Here is an 18,982-nt window from a genome sequence, read left to right on the forward strand (position 1 = left end):
ACTACTAGTGGTGGGAGGTCCTTATTGAGGTTTAAAAATCCTGTGATAGAATTTTCAGATACCTAGATCACGCTTAATCCCCAAAAATCGCGATGAAATTGGCATTTCTTTTTATACTCGTAAAAATTTCAACTTATGGTGGGGGCATTTTTTTCAAATTCGAATATAAACACATCAGATGAATAATTAGAACGACAAAGTTGATGATTTATAATTCTATTGGAATTGAGATATAAGATGTACTTCGAGTTGATACTTATCAGTCAAGAGACGTGAATTTGAACTCTGTAGATCACCCAAAAAAGGTGCCAGGGGTGGCCAAGATAACAGGATTTCATTTTTTTAAAATAAAAATCATGAAAAGTGGAAAAAATTGACGAATTTGGTCCAATTTTATGATTCATAGGTATTGTGAGAAAACAATTTTGATCAAAATTGACGACTTTAGATGGAATAAATCGTAAAAAAATCAGTTTCTTACATTTTGGAAGAAAAAGTATACCCATATAAAACATTCTGGAAAAATTTGTCTTTCCTCCAGTTTTGAGATTGCACCCCTGAAGAAAGTTACCAAACCAAAAGTGCCATTGAAAAACTAAAAATTTTCATTTCACTGGGAAGATAAATTTGGAAAAATTTCAAAAAAAAAATTCCACGAATTATACATTTGATAGTAAGTAGGTAGATATCTGGCATCTCAGCAAGTTTAAGAAAAATTGGTTAAAAAGTACCCAAAGATGGAATTTTTTGATAGAATATAGTGTCATTTGCACCTAGTTTTGAAGGATTAGAGGTGAAAATTTCATCAAAGAAATTTTGGTCCACAAATACTAACTTCAATGGGTCAATTTTAAAATCCCATCCGAAGGCCAATTCGCTCACTACAAAAATCCATCTCAGACGAAGTAAAATTATAAACTATAGATAAGTATTAAGTACTTTTCAAAACGCAATTTTTGCTAGTTTGGTTTTCCAATTTTCTTTAAATAATTTGGCCAACTCTGACATTGCATTATCAATTTTTTTATTTTTATTTTTTTGATCATGATTTTCATGAACTTGAAACAATCAATTTTCTACAAGTCAGTTTCAAAAATTAGTAATAGGTTTATCCAGGGCTGTATTTATGGGAAGGCGCAACATAAGCACGTGCCTATAGGGCGACAAATTTTGCCAAAAAAAATAATTATTTGAAAAAATGGGAAAAAATTTTAAAAATGATATATTTACTTGAAAAAAAATTGAAAAAAATTAAGACTGCAAATATTGGACGTTGACCAAAAAATGCGTCTATATCGACTGTCGAATATTATTAATGGTCGAATTCGATCGCCATTTGATTTTTTGTGACTTATATTGTGGAGTTGGGAAAAATCAAATTTTTCAAAAATATAATTTTTTTCGATTATTTTAGCCAAATTGATTGAAAATTGCCCAACATTTCAATTCAACACTTCGTTACTTATAAGTAATTGATACCTACCTAAATTGTGATGTATTTTTTCACTCACTTCATTAATTGATAGGTACCTACGTTTTCCATTAAAAAATTACCCTTTCACGATTGGCTCATTTTTAAAATTAAAATTTACCAGAAAATTGGGGATGAATAAAATGGGGGGGAGGGCAAATTTCCGACTGTTTAAGGGCGCAAAAATGCTAAATCCAGCCCTGGATTTACTTATATCTAATTCAACTTCATAAAATAACAGGGTAGCCTAACTTGAAATCTAATTGACAATTTGGCTAACATTTTGAGATTGCATTGTTTTTTCACTCAAATAAAATCGAGTTTTGGCTAATTACCTACTGAAAAAAAAATTTAGAAATTGAAATTTTGCTTTTTCAAAGTGTCATTGACTGAATTAATTTTTATGCAGTACCATTTTGAAAAAATGATCAAAATTAACTTTTCTGATAAAGTACCTACAAGTAAACTTTGATAAATTCTTGAAATTAATGAATTAGGTACTAAAGTGATGAAGCAATGAAACATCAGATGATGGGATTACACTTGAAAAAACGTACAGGGCTCTAAATCTCTTTTGGATCTTCCTCTCTTCCCGTCCCCTCCTCCAAAAAACCAGCAGAGCATGATTTTTTTTGGTTGAAAAAACGATAATTTGATATTTTCCAGCAATTAAATATAACAAGGTATTTGAAAGGAACGAATAGCAAGGGAATAAAATTCGATGCTGGTACAATTTTTTCAGAAACTAATATAATTAATTACTTATTCACTCAAAAATATTGTCCTTCTCTTCACCTGGATCAGCTTCAATTCGGGATCATAATCTCATTCGAATTCAAACCATCTACTCGTAAATCACAGAAACATCCTATTCACCCATCTGTGTTCACTAATGAATTTTCGAAACCAGTTTCTCTCGATTACAATATCGTTTACTAACCACAGCTACAAAACCTCACAATTCACATCGTCATCGCATCTACATATATATGAAAATTAACACTTCCTAATTTCATAATCCAAGACTATCCTCGTCCTCGATAAAACATTACAACCGTTTGAAAATACATTAGAAGGGCTATATCCCTTTTATCCATTAAACAATTTACCGATCAGCTCATTACCATAACAAAAGGCAATCCTTTAAAAAGCAATTCATTCATCATTGACTTCCTGTACCTACTAGTACACGATGAGCCAATACATAAATTGAGATTTCACTCTCACGTCTCGTCTACACTTATCTCTGTACTATTCGCAATCTTCCAAAAAAATGTCACTGTTGAAAAAAAAACTAAAACTGAATCGCGACGCGACGTTTCAACAACGATTAATAGAAAACGAAACTCAAAAATAACAAACAAACAAATCCAGCAAACAAAAAAGAAAGAAAGAAGAAAGAAAACGAAGAGGTAACGTGACAAAAATTACAAAAGAATACCATTCTTTAACTTTGAACGTCGAAACCCCTGCTGATTTGTAACGCATAAGAAGCGAAAAAAGAGGCAAAAAATCGTGTAAAACGTTATGTTTACTGTTTCTGTCGTTGTTTTTTTTTTTCACTTTTACTCGATAGAGTATAGTATAGTTAGAAGTGAAACGTTTAGAGGTTCGAGGATGCGTAGATAGATATTCGTATTTTACACATTATGGTGTACTGTGTATTATATGAGTAAGTTTTATAAATAAAGAAGAAGAAACATTGTATTTTGTGGAATTGGTTTAACGTCAGCAGCAATGAAACCAGTTTCGAATACTTAGTTACTTTATGGGCCTTAATTGGCAGAATATTATGCATTCGTCGACTGTAATTCATACTCTATTGGCTTTTAATATCAATTTAATGATTACAGGCGAGGTTGGAATTTTTTTATTCTATAATCGTTTTAATATTATAGGCTATGTCTGCTGTGGGTATTTTTTCCAATTTCATATAACGAATTGAATATTTTTTCGTTTCATAAAAATAGTTTTATACCTACACCTGGGTCACAATTTGATAATTTTTTCAATCGCAATGTGAAGTAAATTCATTATTTTTGGCAAATGAATTGATGCTTGGTATTTTTTAAAAAGGGCTTTAGGCGATTCATACTAAAATCTGTGCTCCTACTCTCATCCAAATTTTATTTTAAGAAAAATAAAAGCGAAATCGCTTTGCAGGTGCAACTCGTAAAATTCGAACCTTTTATTTGGCGAAAAAGATATGTTAGGAAAAATATTCAAAAAATGATCAAAATAACGAAAACCTAAATCCCCTCATTCACACTTTCAATTCTATTAGGTATCTAATTAATAAAAGTAGGGCTACTCTCTTTTAAAATCTCTCACGTGTGATAAAATTCTCACCCATCAACGCGGCTGCGGCACATCCCAAGACCCAAATTTATGCCCACACAATTACTAATCAAACTTCTACTCGGCGGCGAGCCGCGATCCGCGGCGTTTTCACGCACAAAATACGTACAACTAGATGCTCGAACTTGTTTTTTATTACGGCTATAAAAACTATAAACGAGTTATTAAGTTGAGCTGAAACTAAAACTTGTTATAAAAGTTTTAAGTACCAATATTTCGCCCAGATTTCACCAAACTTCACCATCATGCTCGCTTACCGGCTTCTTATAAATGGTTATCCTAGCCGGAGTTATGTTCAATTATTTGTTTTTAATGCTTTTGTACGTACACGTAGTGTGTTTTTTTTGTAGAATTGTGTATAAATCATTGTGGCGTGATTTTTGCATCTTGATGAGTGGTGGTGCATCAAAACTGAAAATATATGCACCATTCATAAGAAAAAAACTATTGTACTACAGCAACTGGTTTTTTTTCGAAATTTTGAATGGTGTTTTTAGGCATAAATATTTTTATATCAGACAAAGTTTGAGAAAAAAAGTTGATCGAATTTTCAAAATTTTTAAAACTGAAATTTCGGCAACGTTGCTTCAAGATTAAAGTATCAAACAATATTTGTACTCTGTCCTTTCTATTCAGTTTTTGGGAAAAGAGCAAAACAATCAGGGCCCTCGAAATCCGAAATGAAATCGGAGTAAAACGTCATCTCTCCTACCTCTCCACCGTGAAAATCAACTCGTAGAAAAATAATTAAATTTGAAAATAAAATTTCAATCAATTGTTTATAATATTTTTTTTTTTAAATGAAACACTGTTGAATTAATTACCAAGTATGAAAATATCTACAATGCCTGTGAAATTGACAATTTATTACTGGCCTTAGGTCTTTCTTTTTCTCAAGTTCTTGAGAATCGAGGCCTCGAGCAAATTACCCCTCCTCTCGATCCCTGATCTTTCACAGCTCTGTCCTCAAGGTCTACTATGAAAAAAACAAAAATAGGCAGTCATGTTTTTTTTCAGATCAAAAAATCTCATTTGTTTCTAAAATCGTTACCTATTCCCCTCCTCTCTTTTCACGATAAAAATGAGCATTTTTTCACCAATTTTCACGAAAAAATTATCTTTAATTTATACTCTCTTGTGGAGGTTCAATTCCACTGATATTTTCAAAGAATACAAATCTCAAATTTCAGATTGTTTGAAATTGATTAAAAAACAAAATCCTGCTCAAAAAACTTGAACTGGCAACTTCAAAATTTTTTTAATGAATTTCAGTTAAAATTGTTTATGCTTTTTTGATGAGTTTTTGCAGATTTTCAGAATTTAGAACAATAAGGAACATGTTCGAGGACTATACCTACTCAAATCGAACAATTTTCACTATATATTATGTATTCATTCGGAATGAAAATTTTAAGATTTGAAATCGTAATTTTTGAATTACAGTTCTTCCTTATTTCAAAATTTATATTTAATATCTTACCTATCACAAAACAAAAGACACGAGAAAATTTTCATAAAAATGACATAAATTTCTACAAAAGTGTTTCATGATGATGAGGGAACTATTCGAGGTGTCCACCTTCGATCTGAACGACGCCTCAATCTTCGGGAAGAGCATAGACTGAAACACCAATAACCATAATTTTAGCAGCTCAAATTGATTTTTCAATTTTTGAAGAATTTTTAAAAATCTAAAATTGTTTTTTTATTTTTGTATTTAGTAAAAATAACGAAAATTAATCCTGGCAATAATATCAACTCCTCCAAACCAAAATTCAGAATTCTGGGCAATTTTGAAGCATTCAGTGTGATTTTTGATTTCTCCAAAAATTTTATATGGCTTCAGAATGGCGTGGAAATAATTTGAATCGCCAAAAATCAAGTCGATAGCTTATTCTTAACCTGTTTAACGAGTTAATCTACATTTTGGACCTTCCCAAGCGGGCACCTCGGTCCTCGAGTGTACTTAGACTGACCTGCCTGGTGAAAAATACAAGTTATCAAAAAGCGCTGCTCAAAAAATACTCTCGAGGTGTTCGTCTAGAAATCGCCCCGAATTATAGAAGGATTTGTTGAAAACCCCGAGATTATGCAACTGTTAATCTCGATTTTTAGTCGTCCAAATTAATTTTCACGCTTTCTGCAGAAATTCTAGGATTCTGGAGAAATTAAAAGTCGCACCTGCATGATGCTTCAGAATGACTCAAAAAGATGAGAACCAGATCCAGGAGGGAGGATTGGCTTTATACAAGATGCAGTTATTCGCAAAATTTTCAAAAATTGCCATTCAAACAGAAACTCATTTTAATTACATGAATTTGTTTCCTTATAAATGAATGTGTTGGCCAAAGAAATAATACAAAATGTCCACCTGGAAATCAGCCTAAACGTGAATAGGCTCGTTGAACAGTTCGAGAATGAGCCACAATTCAATTTTTAGCAACCTAAACTAAGTAACTACATACATAATTTTCATGCCTTCTGGCTTCTGGAAATATGTATTAAAAAATTCTGGAGAAATTGAATATCTCGCTGGAGGCTCCAGAAAGACCACATATGGTGAAATTCGATTCGGAGAAAAAGGGGAATACTACTTTTAGAATTGATTTTTCATAATTTTCACTCAAATACCTACATTTTTCCAAAAAAAAAAAAAAAACATAACAAAACAAAACAAAACAAAAATATGAAAATTCTAGAAAATCAATTTTGAATTTTTAAAAATTATCAAAAAATCAATTTGGGCAGCAGGAATTTTGGTCATGTGAGTTTCAGACCATGCTCTTTCCAAAAATTTTGATTCCCTTCAAATCGAAGGCGGACACTTCAAGATTACCAATTTTTGTCCAAGTGCCGAAAAAATTTCATTTTTAGCCATAATTGTCAAAAAATGTTGTTTGTTTCCAAAATTGTCAAAAAATTTTGGAAAATCTTGAACTTGATCTTTTGCTAAAGCATTCAGAAATTCCTAGTTTTTGCCTCAAGTGCCAAAAAAGTTCAATTTTTTGCAACACCATAATTATCAAAGAACCCTGCTTATGGCCAGAACTTCCATAAAAAAAAGTCTTGCTCTTAACATCCAATAAAACCCCATTTTTGTCTCAATGGCGAAAAAAATTCATTTTTGGCCAAAATTTCTTCAAAGGCCTTGTTTCTGCTAAAATTATCAAAAATGTCCCATTTTTTACTTTGAAAAAATTTTGTTTTTTTTTTGCCAAAATGACAGAAAAAAGTCTTGTTTCAGCCAAAATTCTCCAAAAAAAAACTTTTTGCCAAAAATTCAAAATTGCAAAAAAAGTCCTGCTCTTCTCGATATTCCAAAAATGAGCAATTCTGTGTAAATATAATGGAATTACCTATTACTATAATGAACTAAAATTTTGCCAGCTACTAATTTATTACAAAATTTTTCCAATTTTCAACTACCCTACAAAATTTTTTTTAGATTATCCATCACATCCCTTCTCAGCTATTTCACCTCTAAAATTAAGTTCAATTCGTCGCAGATTTATAAACTAACTCGTGAAAAATTAATTGATATGTTACAGGCAAAACATTCAGCCTTTCAATCATCGTTCATTCGACTCCCCTTCAAATGGGAACCTACAGCAAAGCAATCAAAGTTACCGTAGATGGACCAAGAGAACCAAGATCTAAAAACAGTGAGTACTCGCACCTCTACCAACATTAAAAATACACATTTGCCATAAATAGGCTATCCATCACAAATATTCTCTATAGCCTTTACATTCGACCAAACAAACTGTACCTATACAGCACCGAGAAAAATGCACTTTTTCCAACATTTCACTCATCATATAGTCGATTGAAATGTCCGAATCAGTAAACCGAAACTACGAGAGAACATTCGATTAAAAAAAATTACCGCATGGGCGCGTAAAAGCATTCGATTAACGGCAATTCGAAAAAAAAAGCCAGAGACAGAGAGAGAGCGAGAGCGAGCTCGTAAAATGAAAAATCATTCCGTTGTTTGAAATCTTTTTCTAATTCGCTATTTATTTCTCTCTTACGTGCATACATATACAACGTCATATATAGGCTCGTATACGTACGTACTCGTATACTATCGAAACGAGTCGAAAAATTACATACACTTTAAACGCGCGCCATTTTAACCTGCATACAAAGCAAAAGCCTATTTCACAAAGTACTCGGCATCAGCAGCCAACTCTGACGCAAATACACAAAATGATAGAAAAAGAGAGAAAGAACGCGAGAGAGGTTAAAAAAAAAAATGCTCGAAAAAAAAACGAAACATAAAAGCAGTAAATTCCGAAAAAATCAAACATTTGTCAAATACCCTTGCTATATACAAAAAATCCTTTTAAATTGGCAACAGAAGGTTTTTCGAATGCAAATTTTCTCCCATCGAGAGTACTACCTACCTACACGTATACTCGTATATACGATTCCGGGGTAAAGAAGAAAAGAGAGAAAAAATAATGCTTTTATCAAAACTCACCGAGCATGCAACTGTGTAAAGGCTGTGTGTACAGCAGAGTGGAGAAAAAAGGACAGAGAGCCAGGCTAATCAGTGGATTTAGTGGCACAGCGCAGCGTTATACCCTTTCATATATATTTTTATCCGGTAATGTGATGTAAAGGGTAAAATTTTGATCCCTGCTGACGTACCGCGTACCTTACCTATTCTTTCAAGATAGTAATTAGAAAGGCACAAAAGCTAAAACCCCCCCGGGCACAAAGCGGTTACTAACGTGGTCTGCTACATCTATTCACCATATACCTACCTAGAGCTATATCGGCCACCGGCGCCTGTGAAAAACCATTTCCTCCTTTCTTCTCTCACCATGCCCAGTGCCCATCAGCGGCAATATAACCATACATAAAATCTACACGTATACCTCTACCTACATACTACATACATGGTCAAGCAGCATAGAATTTTCCTCCTTATCGTTTCTAACAATCGAGGCTTTCGTAGATTTCCAACTTTTTTATGCCAGCTCCTCCACCGCATCGTCGTCGTCGTCGTCATTTCCCTCGACCACTCCGGCAAAACCCTCTTTTTTCGTCTATACACGCGTAAAACCATCCGACTGCACTCTCTTTTTCTTTCTACACACATCCGTGATATTTAATTAGCTCGGTATTCGCACACCACCGACCGCCGCCGGACTGTAGGGCTGGGCGTTATTAAAAAACTTTCAAACTCCGATGTATATATATAGGTACCTACCCAGTACCCATAGCAGCTCCAGTCCCCCTTTTTTTTCTCTCGTTTCGCCTCCTTTGCCATACCATCTTTTCCTAATTTATTCTACACACGTGAAAGGATGCGAAAATTTAACGAAAAAAAAAAACAGCTCGAAAAAAAAACTGGATTATATTTTGCGGAAGTTGCGATGAAAAAAAGTTTGTTAATTACGAATATGCGCTAGGAAAACCGCAAAAGTTGGAGCTTTTTCACTCCCTCCCCCTCCCCTTTCTCTCCTCGATCCTCGAGTTCTATACTTTGGCTGTGTATATTTCTATGCATACATAGTTACAGGGATGCGAAGGAGAACGGAGAACGACGCGGCTTTTTCCTCATCGTCGGGTTGTGGGTTTTAGTTTTTCCTATATATTTCTCGCGGCCAAGTTATTTATAGTGTTGGCCAGAGCCAGAGCCACACTGCACGTGGAGCGCGATTCCAAGATGGAGGGTTTCGATTAAATTGAAATTTTGATATTAAAAAATGGTGTTGTGTTTGAAATTTAGAAAAAATTGCTAGAAATTTGAACAGTTTGGACATCACTATGTTCTTTCTGGAACAAAACAAAAAAAATCATCAAGTAGTCAAAAATACTAAGGTAATATTATTTTGTTTGGTTTTCGAGAACGATAACAATATTTCCATCAAATCAGAAAAAGGAAAATTTTTCGACCTTATGATTTAAAAAATCCATCGATTTTTGCAAATTATAATCTCACTTCCCTTCTCTTCGCATTCAATTTAAATACAGAAAGTTGAATGTGTGTTAACAGGTCTATTTTATTCTTCAAAACTCACAAATTTCGAGAAAACTTTCAAAAATTGTTGAATAAAAAATTTTAACAGCTCGATAAAAGCAAGGGCTTAAACAAAATAAAAGTAATATAATTTTTGAGAAATTTTCAAAGCAAAAAAATAAAATTTCAACACTTGTAGGTAGGTACTTACTTGGTAATTTTTGAACAAAATTTCAAGGAATTAGTCTATACAAAAAATACATCAATTTTTGCAAAATATATAGTACCTTCCTTTCCGAACATTGAAAAAAAAATATAGACTATTATTTGAGGGAGGAGAGGAGAGGGGGGCTAATCCCAATAAATTGATTTTATTTTTCAAAAAATTTTGAATTTTCATTCGAAGTTATTAGTTATACATACAAACAATAATTTTATAAGCCCTGGTAACAATTTTGATTTTTTGGATAGAGCAGAAAGGGGGGAGTTTTTTAAAAAATGACATTTATAAAATTTTTTATTTATTTATTAAGAGCCATTTACAGCAACTTAGGCTAGGGGCCCTATATTAAGACAAACTTATAATTAGGGTATATAAATACATATCTAGAAATAAAGTTACAATCAGTACAAAGAAATGGGCTACCTGGGTTTTTAAATTTTAAATTTTTTTATCTAATTTAGTAGAGTAAAGAAATTTGATGACATTGTCTATAGTATATGAGTGGGGTCATCAGAAAGGAGGACTTGAAGTTGGTTGGAATTTAGAAGTCTGGAGCGTTAATTTTGGTAGGAAGGACAGTCTATTAGTAGATGAGCAATGTTTAAAGGGATGTTGCATTCTGGGCATGATGGGGGAGGCTGTTTGAGGAATATGAATTGGTGAGTAAGAACAGAGTGACCAGTTCTGAGTCTGGTGAGAAGAACTTCAGATCTACGCTGAAGTTGTTCAGAAGTTTTCCACAAAGATGTAGTGTTTTTTATTCTTTTTAGTTTATTTGAGCTTGGGATTAGAGACCATGAAGATTGAAACACTTCATGCATTAGAGTTTTTGAATGGAGCTTTAGGTCTGATAGAGGGATTGGAATGTTGGCAAGGGGGAGGTGCAGGTGTGCTTGCTTAGCTATTTTATCAGCCAACTCATTACCATGAATCTGGAAATCAAACATGATTTTTCAAACATTTTCTTTTGAGTGAAAAATCTAAAACCTTGGCATTTTTTAAAGCTAAATTCTCGATTTTTCCTGAAAGTTACCAACTATTGGAGCTTTGTTCTTGAATTGACCAAAATATTGGCAAAATTCCATCTCAAATTTATTCATTACATCATCACTCTCAGTGATGTTTCATCGTTTCAAGAGGATTTCTCTTTTAAAAATACAAACCAATTGTATTTGTACAAGATTCTAATATTATTTTCCTGCAATTGAGGAAGTTCGTTTGAAAAATCACCAATCTTTTAAAAAAATCAAATATTGCTAGTTACAGTCTTCATGAGGTTAAATTTCGATCGAATTTGTAGGTAATAATTTGATTTTTTTTAACTACAGGTTGTTCACCAAATCGAGCTAAAGTTCAGAAAATTCAAAAAAATCATTTTTTTGGGATGTTTCCCTCGAAAACTTTGATTATGGTGTTTTTTATAAACAAATCCAGTGGAAATGCAAATTTTCAAACTTTGAAAAAAAAAACACGATTTTTATTTTATTTTATGGGTGCCATATACAGCTACTGAGGCTAGGGACACCACAACATTAAATTAGGCACAGTTACGTTACAAATTACAGATTATAGATTATTAATTACTGAACTGAGTAAGGTATTTGAAGAAGTAATTTCACAGTTAAATTTTGTTTAGAAAACAGCAAAAGAGAAAGTTTCATTTACTCATTTCCAAAAATTGCCCGAAAGTCTCATTTTCCTTCCAGAAATCGCCAAAAAGCCGCCATTTTGTTAAAATTATCAACGCTTGATCAACTTTAACTTCATCAAATTTTTTGCCAATAATTAGGCTACCAAAAAGTCCTGATTTTTGCCAAAAATTGACAAAAAATTCATAATTTTTCATCAAAATGGCTAAAAAGTAGTTTTTTTTCTCACCAAAAATGCTAAAAAAGTTTGCCTGTTACTAAAATCGCCAACTTCTCGCTTTCTGCCAAAACTGGCAAAAAACCTCGATTTTTGTAAAAATTGCCATAAAGTCGCATTATTTGCCAAAAGCTTTCCCAGAAGTCTCGTTTTTTTTTGCTAGAAGTTGACAAAAAGTCTTGATTTTATCATAAAATTGTCAAAATCTCGCGTGCTTTTAGCAAAAAATTGTCAAAAATTTTGCCCCTTTGCTGAAAAGATACAAAACAGTCAACAGACTCATTATTAGTTTTTTGACAAAGAACTTTACTACTTAGTAATTTTAGAATAACAAACACATTTGGAAATTTTGAATTTGGCCAAAAAAGAGGATTTTTTGGCATTTTTGACAGATAAATGGAACTTTTTAGGAGCTTTGAAAAAAACGTAGGATCATTTTGGCAATTTTAGCAGAAAAACGAGACATCACGAGTAGGAATCTTGTGGCGATTATGACAAAAAACATACGTTTTTTGGAGAATTTCGGCAGTCTTGGCAAAAAACAAAGAGGTAGGATAATTTTGGCAATTTTTTTCTCGACTTATGAATAGGCCAAAAATTAAACGTTTTCATCAATTTTCTTTCTTTTTTTTGAGACATTTGACCTTCACTGTACTGTACCTACCTACATATAATTAGTAGGTAATTTAGTTGAAACCGAAACCGAAACCAAAACTGAATGAGTAATAACGTCAATTTAACTCTTTATCAATTTTTTTCGGTTTTCCATCAAACTGCTTTTTCTTTTCATTTTTTTTCGTGACATAATTTTCATGACTTCCTCTTCTTTCTACCTTCTTCAAAGATCGATTTTCGTCGCTGAATTATTCTCAACTATTGTTCTAATTCTTATAATTAAGATCTGTACATAAAATGAAACCGTTTGAAATCATAATCGAATCGACACATCAGGAAAACATTGCAAAATATTTATCACTAATACCAATTTAATTGCAACGAACTACTTCTTCTCAGAATTTCTACTGGTAGGTCGAAAACACTCGTTCGAATAAGAATACCTACCCCTGCCAACTCATTACCTTCGCACAAAAAACCATTCGCGAGTTTCGAGTCAATTACGATCGTGCTCGTTTCTCTCTCACGACACGGATTTCCTTTGTTGGGTTATTTTTCGGAGCGTTTTTCCATTACCGCCACGTACACGAGGACGACGATGAGAAAAATTTCACCAATTTCACGCGACCCAAAATACCTCCGTTTGAAATTCCTTTTCGTTTTATTTAAACGTTTTTAAAATCACGCGATAAACACCGTTGTTAATTTCAATTTCAAGTTGTTTCTCGTTCATCATCTAATGACTGATCATACTCATTCGAGCTCATCATATAAATAACAAATAAGCAAATAAAAAGTTGATACAAACAAACAGACATCGATATTTGTATTTCAAATCTAAAATAGTCATAGGCGCGTAATCGTGTACACTTCTCTTGTAATTTAGATATAATCATCTCGTTTGCCAAACAATTTCTTCTTATTTTTTTTTTTCTTTGAAACGCTCGCGAGTATCTACACCAGTGTAAACATCAAATAAACCTTACTGCTTATTTTATGGCCATTTTCTATTTTTAGTTTTCAACTTTTTGACCAATGCCGTCTGTTTACAAAAGGCGCCTCATATGGTCGTTAAATCTTAATTAACCAATGGTAGAATTATACAGGACTACAGCTCGTGCCTTCTGTTATACAAGATGCCATAAAAATTTCTCGATTCTAATTCGCGTTTGTGTGCGTGTGTGTGGTGTGCTGCCTATATAACAATAAGTCTAATATAGTGTAAGCAGAAGAAGTATGGATAGATACATGATGCATGCGTAGAAGAGGGTAATCAACGTCACGGTGATGATTTCAAAATGGAGATTTTTCATATGAAGGGTAAACAAACGCCGCCGCGTAGTACCAATCGAAAAACTGCGTTTATCGAGTTTCAGCCACGCGAATGTAGAGTAACTGTTAAAAGAAATGGCTCGGTGATGAGATGAGGGATGATGGGGTGAAAAATATGAAAAGTGATTTTTCTCCCAACTTTATATCAAGTACCTACAAGAGTATACGTGGGTGTATGATTTTCTTCAGTGCGTAACTTTTCTTATTTTTCTTCCTTGATCGTTGATTTTTTTTTTTGTTTCTAGAAGAGCAATAATTTTTAAAAGCGTTTTTTTTCAATGTAGATATACCTACTCAATTTCTGATGTTATTTTAATATCTTCTATCTTTTTTTCTCAAAATTTAGCCACTGAAAGCTGAAATTAGACCTGAAGTATAGTTATTGGAAATTTTTAAAATGAAGAATTTGAATATTCAATCACCTTTTCTACAAGGAAATTTCTACTTGTAGGGAAAAGTATTAAGTTACAATAAGAAAACGACACGATAACGGAAAAATTTATGGAGTAATGACACCTCCACCTCAAAAAGCGACTTCTGGGCAACTAACGTTTCGAAATTTCTTATTTAAAAACTAATAAAAATGAAACTGTTTTGTGGGGATCTTTTTGGACAAAAACATGGACGTCTAAAAATTGACAATTTTTTGCTAAAAGGCACCCAAGATTTTGACAAATTAGCTAAAAGCAGGGATTTTTGTCAACTTCCAGCAAAAAAGTGAGACTTCTAGGGCAAACTTTTAGCAAAAAATAAGACTTCATGACAATTTTTACAAAAATTGAGACTTCTTGCCAGTTTTGGCAGAAAGTGAGACATTGGCAAGTTTAATAAAAAGCAAACTCTTTCAGCATTTTTTGGTGAATAAAAAGTACTTTTTAGCCATTTTCGTGAAAAATCATGAATTTTCTGTCATTTTTTCGCAAAAAGGCAAACTTTTTGGTAATTATTGGCAAAAAATTTGATGAACTGAAACTTGAGCAAGCGTTGATAATATTTTTAGCGAAATGTGGGGCTTTTTGGCGATTTCTGAAAAAAAACGAGACTTTTGGAAAAATTTTTAGAAATAGGTAAATCGCACTTTCTCTTTTGCTGTTTTCGAAACAAAATTCAGTTGTGAAATTTAAAAATGAGCATTTTCATTGGATTTGTTATTTTTAAAAAAACACCATAATCAAAGTTTTCAAATGGAACATTGCAGTAAATGACTTTTTTCGAATTTTCTGAACGTTAGCTCGATTTGGTGAACAACCTGTAGTCAAAAAAATCAAATTTTCCCCGAAGTATTCCATTTTAACCTCCTGAAGGCTGTAACCACCAAAATTTGATTTTTTTAAAAGAGTTGTGATTTTTTAAGGAATTTCCTCAATTGCAGGAAAATATTAGAATCTTACATTTGGTTTGGATTTTTAAAAGAGAAATCAAAAAAAAATTTCTATGAATCAATGTTGATAACTTTTAAAAAAACAGAGAATTTCGCTATAAAAAATTCCAAAGTTTAAGATTTTTCACACAACAGAAAATGTTTTGAACATCACGTTAAATTTTTATAAATCTCATTTTTTTTTAAAATTCCTGCCTCTCTCCTCAGTCCAAAAAAATTAAAATTGTGACCAGTGCTTCCAAAATTGTTTGTAACTTTGAATGAAAATTCGAAATTTTTTGAAAAATAAAATCAATTTATAGGTATTAGCCCCCTCCTCTCCATTACCCGAAATAATATATATTTTTTAATGTTTGAGAGGGAAGGTACCCTTTGGCAAAAATTAATAATTTTTTGTATAGACCGATTCCGTAAAATTTTGTTCAAAATTTACCACTACTTATACGACACGATGGACTTCATTTTTGAGTTTTGATGAAATAATAACAACTGATAACTTGACAAAACACGTTTTTGAAGAATTAAGATTCTATCCAATCACAAATCACCATTTCAAACTGTCAAAAAATAAATAAGTACCTAACAATAAGTATAACTACAATTTTTCAGTAGGCATTTCTACAAATTAAGGTCAGATGAATGTATCAAAAAGTGCTCAAAATTGAATTTTATTTTTTTCAAAATAACGGTGATTATATTCATTTCAATGATTTTTTTTTTTTCTTTTAAAGTAAATCGGAACGCAATTGAAGCTACTTAATGAGGTCTCCAATTCCTGGAACTTCTCAGTAGAAAAATCATTTTCAGAAATTCAAAAAACAGTCGAAAATTTTGAACAATTTTTTATTTAAATGGTTCCGAATCCGGAACATTGAAAAATCGCATCAACTAATTCTGAAAAATCAATGAAAATAGAGCCAATAAATATTGTGTAGACCTAATTCGTGATTTTTTTCTAGAAAAAAATGCGTTTTTTCAAGTTAAAAAAAAATGTTTCGTGAAATAGGTATTTTGCATTTTGATTATCACTAAATTGAAGACCCTTGAACTTTTCTCTGAAATTTACGCAAGTCCATTGAAAAAAAGTAACTCTATCAAAAATACGAAAAAAATGAGCCTTCAAAATATAAATCCATATTTTACCACCTTAATATTTTTAATCTGAAAAAAAATCAAAAAATTACATCTCAAATGCTCATAACAGGACATGGGTCAATTTGAATCAATTCGAACTTTTCGAGCATATTTCGAAATTCAGTTCCAAATAATAAAGAAAACATCTCAAATTTCCAAAAAACTTGGCGTATCTTCACTTCTCAACCCTTCTCTATGCCCCTTTCTTTCGATTACGATGAAAACGCACACCAACACCCAGACTTCATTACCCTCCATCCGCATTTTCAATTCAACACGCATCGAACTATATAATTCTAAAATCCAAATAATCCTTTTATCGTACATAAGCACAAAATTCCGAATCAATCACGGCGCTACACATAAGTATAAAAGTCTGCACTCTGCAACAGCAACTCCTCCCCAAGTTGTACGCATATCCCATCTAAGTAGGTATACCGTCACAAAACGCAGACGACCCACCACGGCGCGCGCGAATAAAACATTTACAACCGACTCGAATCGATCTAAAAATACAACTATTTTTATTTAAACCGACTAAAGACCTTCTTTACTATCAATTAATTTCAATCATGAAAATCGAATCGCCAAACATACGCTGGTATTTATATTAAAACTCATGTTTATACTATAACCGATAACTGCGTTCATGGTGATGAGATGATGGTGAAGAATTCTGTTTACCTTGTTTATATTTGTAGAAAAAAGAACAGCACGTATTTCTTATACTCGTATTCAAAAGGTAGATATATGAGGATGGCATGGCGCCTGGCTATTGTATACGTAATAAAAAAATTTTTATATTATTTACCTCGTTAAAATAATTTTAGTGTTAGGCGCTACCATAACCGGGTGGTATGGGGCAAACCACGCATATTACCTTCACGATCCATAAAAAAGCGCCATCATCAGCGCCATACCCATACCATTGCCAGCACCAGCAAACAGTAGCATCATCAGTCGTCAGCAGACCCCTACCTATTGGTTAAATTGCTGGTGCTCGCAAACAAAACAAATGCATACCTATCTATATTTATACACCCAAAAGTGCATCATGCTGCATTTTACGATAACCTATTAGTCGATGTGCTCACACTATTTATATTTTTGTTTCTCTTATGTTTTGGTGATACAGGTTTCGCGTACTATCCGGGACAACATCCGTTGCTATTCGGAGCATATCCTATGTCACATTTACAATGGCTGGACCCGTCCTACGTGAACGCAATATCAGCCGAGTACTTAATGAATAATCATTTAATGGCGTTTAGTAATCATCAACCAACGCCTGCACCGCAATTTGGTTTACATAATGGTTATTCGCAATATCCAACCGCAGCCTTTCCAGGTAAGCTCAACGTCAACCTAACGTAAATTGCACATTTATGTACGTACTACTCGTATTTATGGTACCGTACCATAATGCCTAATTATATGCACCATTTCCCATCGTCGTCGTTGGTATAGGATGTGCAAGTGCATGCATCGCCTTGTAGTGTAGTATGTTGTGGTACACGCAACTAGGTCGTATCCGGTACTTCCGTCGGTATTTTTCAAAGTCATAGACCCGTAAAGGATACTCCATCCAGTTATCAATGCATTTTATTATCGCATTGTTGAATTTGAGCCATTTCAAAAGTCGAGTTTTTTAGCAAAAAATTATAGAAATTTGGCTTCGGTTGTGAAAACTAAAAAAATATTTCAATATTTACATCAGAGACGAAACTTAAGGTTTTGTTTTCCAGGGGTGGGGGGATGCAACCGAAAATTTGCCAAGTGATATGAGTAAAAAAAAAGACCAATTCGGCCAAATAAAACGACATACAGAGGAGAAAACAATATTCTGCCAGTTGAAATTACAGGTAGATCTTCTTATTAGCTTATTGATGACTTGAGGTCATTCCACGTCATTTCGACCATGAAGTGGTGAGGGGGTCGGCGATTTTTTTGAAATTTTTCCTGTGGAAAGACCTTTTGAAGGGATGACCAATGGCGCAAATCGCAGCCTTCTAGCCCTTTTTAAAAGACTGCTAGGGGGTGTCAAAGTTTTCAGTGAACTTAGAATATCACCCGTTTCAGAAGTGGATTACACGATAGCCGCGATACCTACCAAAATGGGACTTTTTCCAATAGTTAGGGGTTTTAAAAAGCTTTTTGATGATATCATAAAAATCAGTGTTGCCACTTTTTTTCGTACGAAAAATTAGCCCAAAAAGTTTCAAAACGTATTTTTCATATCGTTCCGACTCTCAACAATTCTGAAAAAAAATATATTATGGACAAATTTTCATGCTAAACAACATATTAAAAAATTGAGATGGCGTTACTTCGCAAAGTCGATTTTAAAAAATTGAAAGTTTGTGAAAAATACTTACAATTTTTTGATTTAAAACGTAAAAAAAAGTTTTGATAGTTGAAATTGACCCATTTGATCCCTATTTTTACGTATCCGTTTAAAAAGTTGAAAACCCCCTTTCACTCGATGAAATGAACTCATCACAAAAAAATCAAAATTCGAAAAAATTCAATTTTCAATTCCAAACATCAAAAAAAGTTTAAATTTATTTAGTTGTGTTACCTATTTTGATTTTTTTCTGACGTATTTCATGAGAAAAGTTGATAAAAATTACA

General features: G+C 32.8%; 1 protein-coding gene across 1 annotated transcript in view; it reads left to right on the plus strand.

Annotated features, from left to right (window-relative positions):
- Positions 1 to 18,982, plus strand: part of LOC135840355 (segmentation protein Runt-like) — a 36,232-nt gene that overhangs the window by 1,824 nt on the left and 15,426 nt on the right. The window contains exons 2-3 of the mRNA XM_065356841.1: positions 7,378 to 7,491; positions 17,487 to 17,699. Of these exons, the coding sequence (XP_065212913.1) occupies positions 7,378 to 7,491; positions 17,487 to 17,699 (327 nt within the window). The remainder of the gene's footprint in view (positions 1 to 7,377; positions 7,492 to 17,486; positions 17,700 to 18,982) is intronic.

The sequence above is a fragment of the Planococcus citri genome, chromosome 3, assembly GCF_950023065.1.
Source record: "Planococcus citri chromosome 3, ihPlaCitr1.1, whole genome shotgun sequence".
Lineage (NCBI taxonomy): Eukaryota > Metazoa > Arthropoda > Insecta > Hemiptera > Pseudococcidae > Planococcus > Planococcus citri.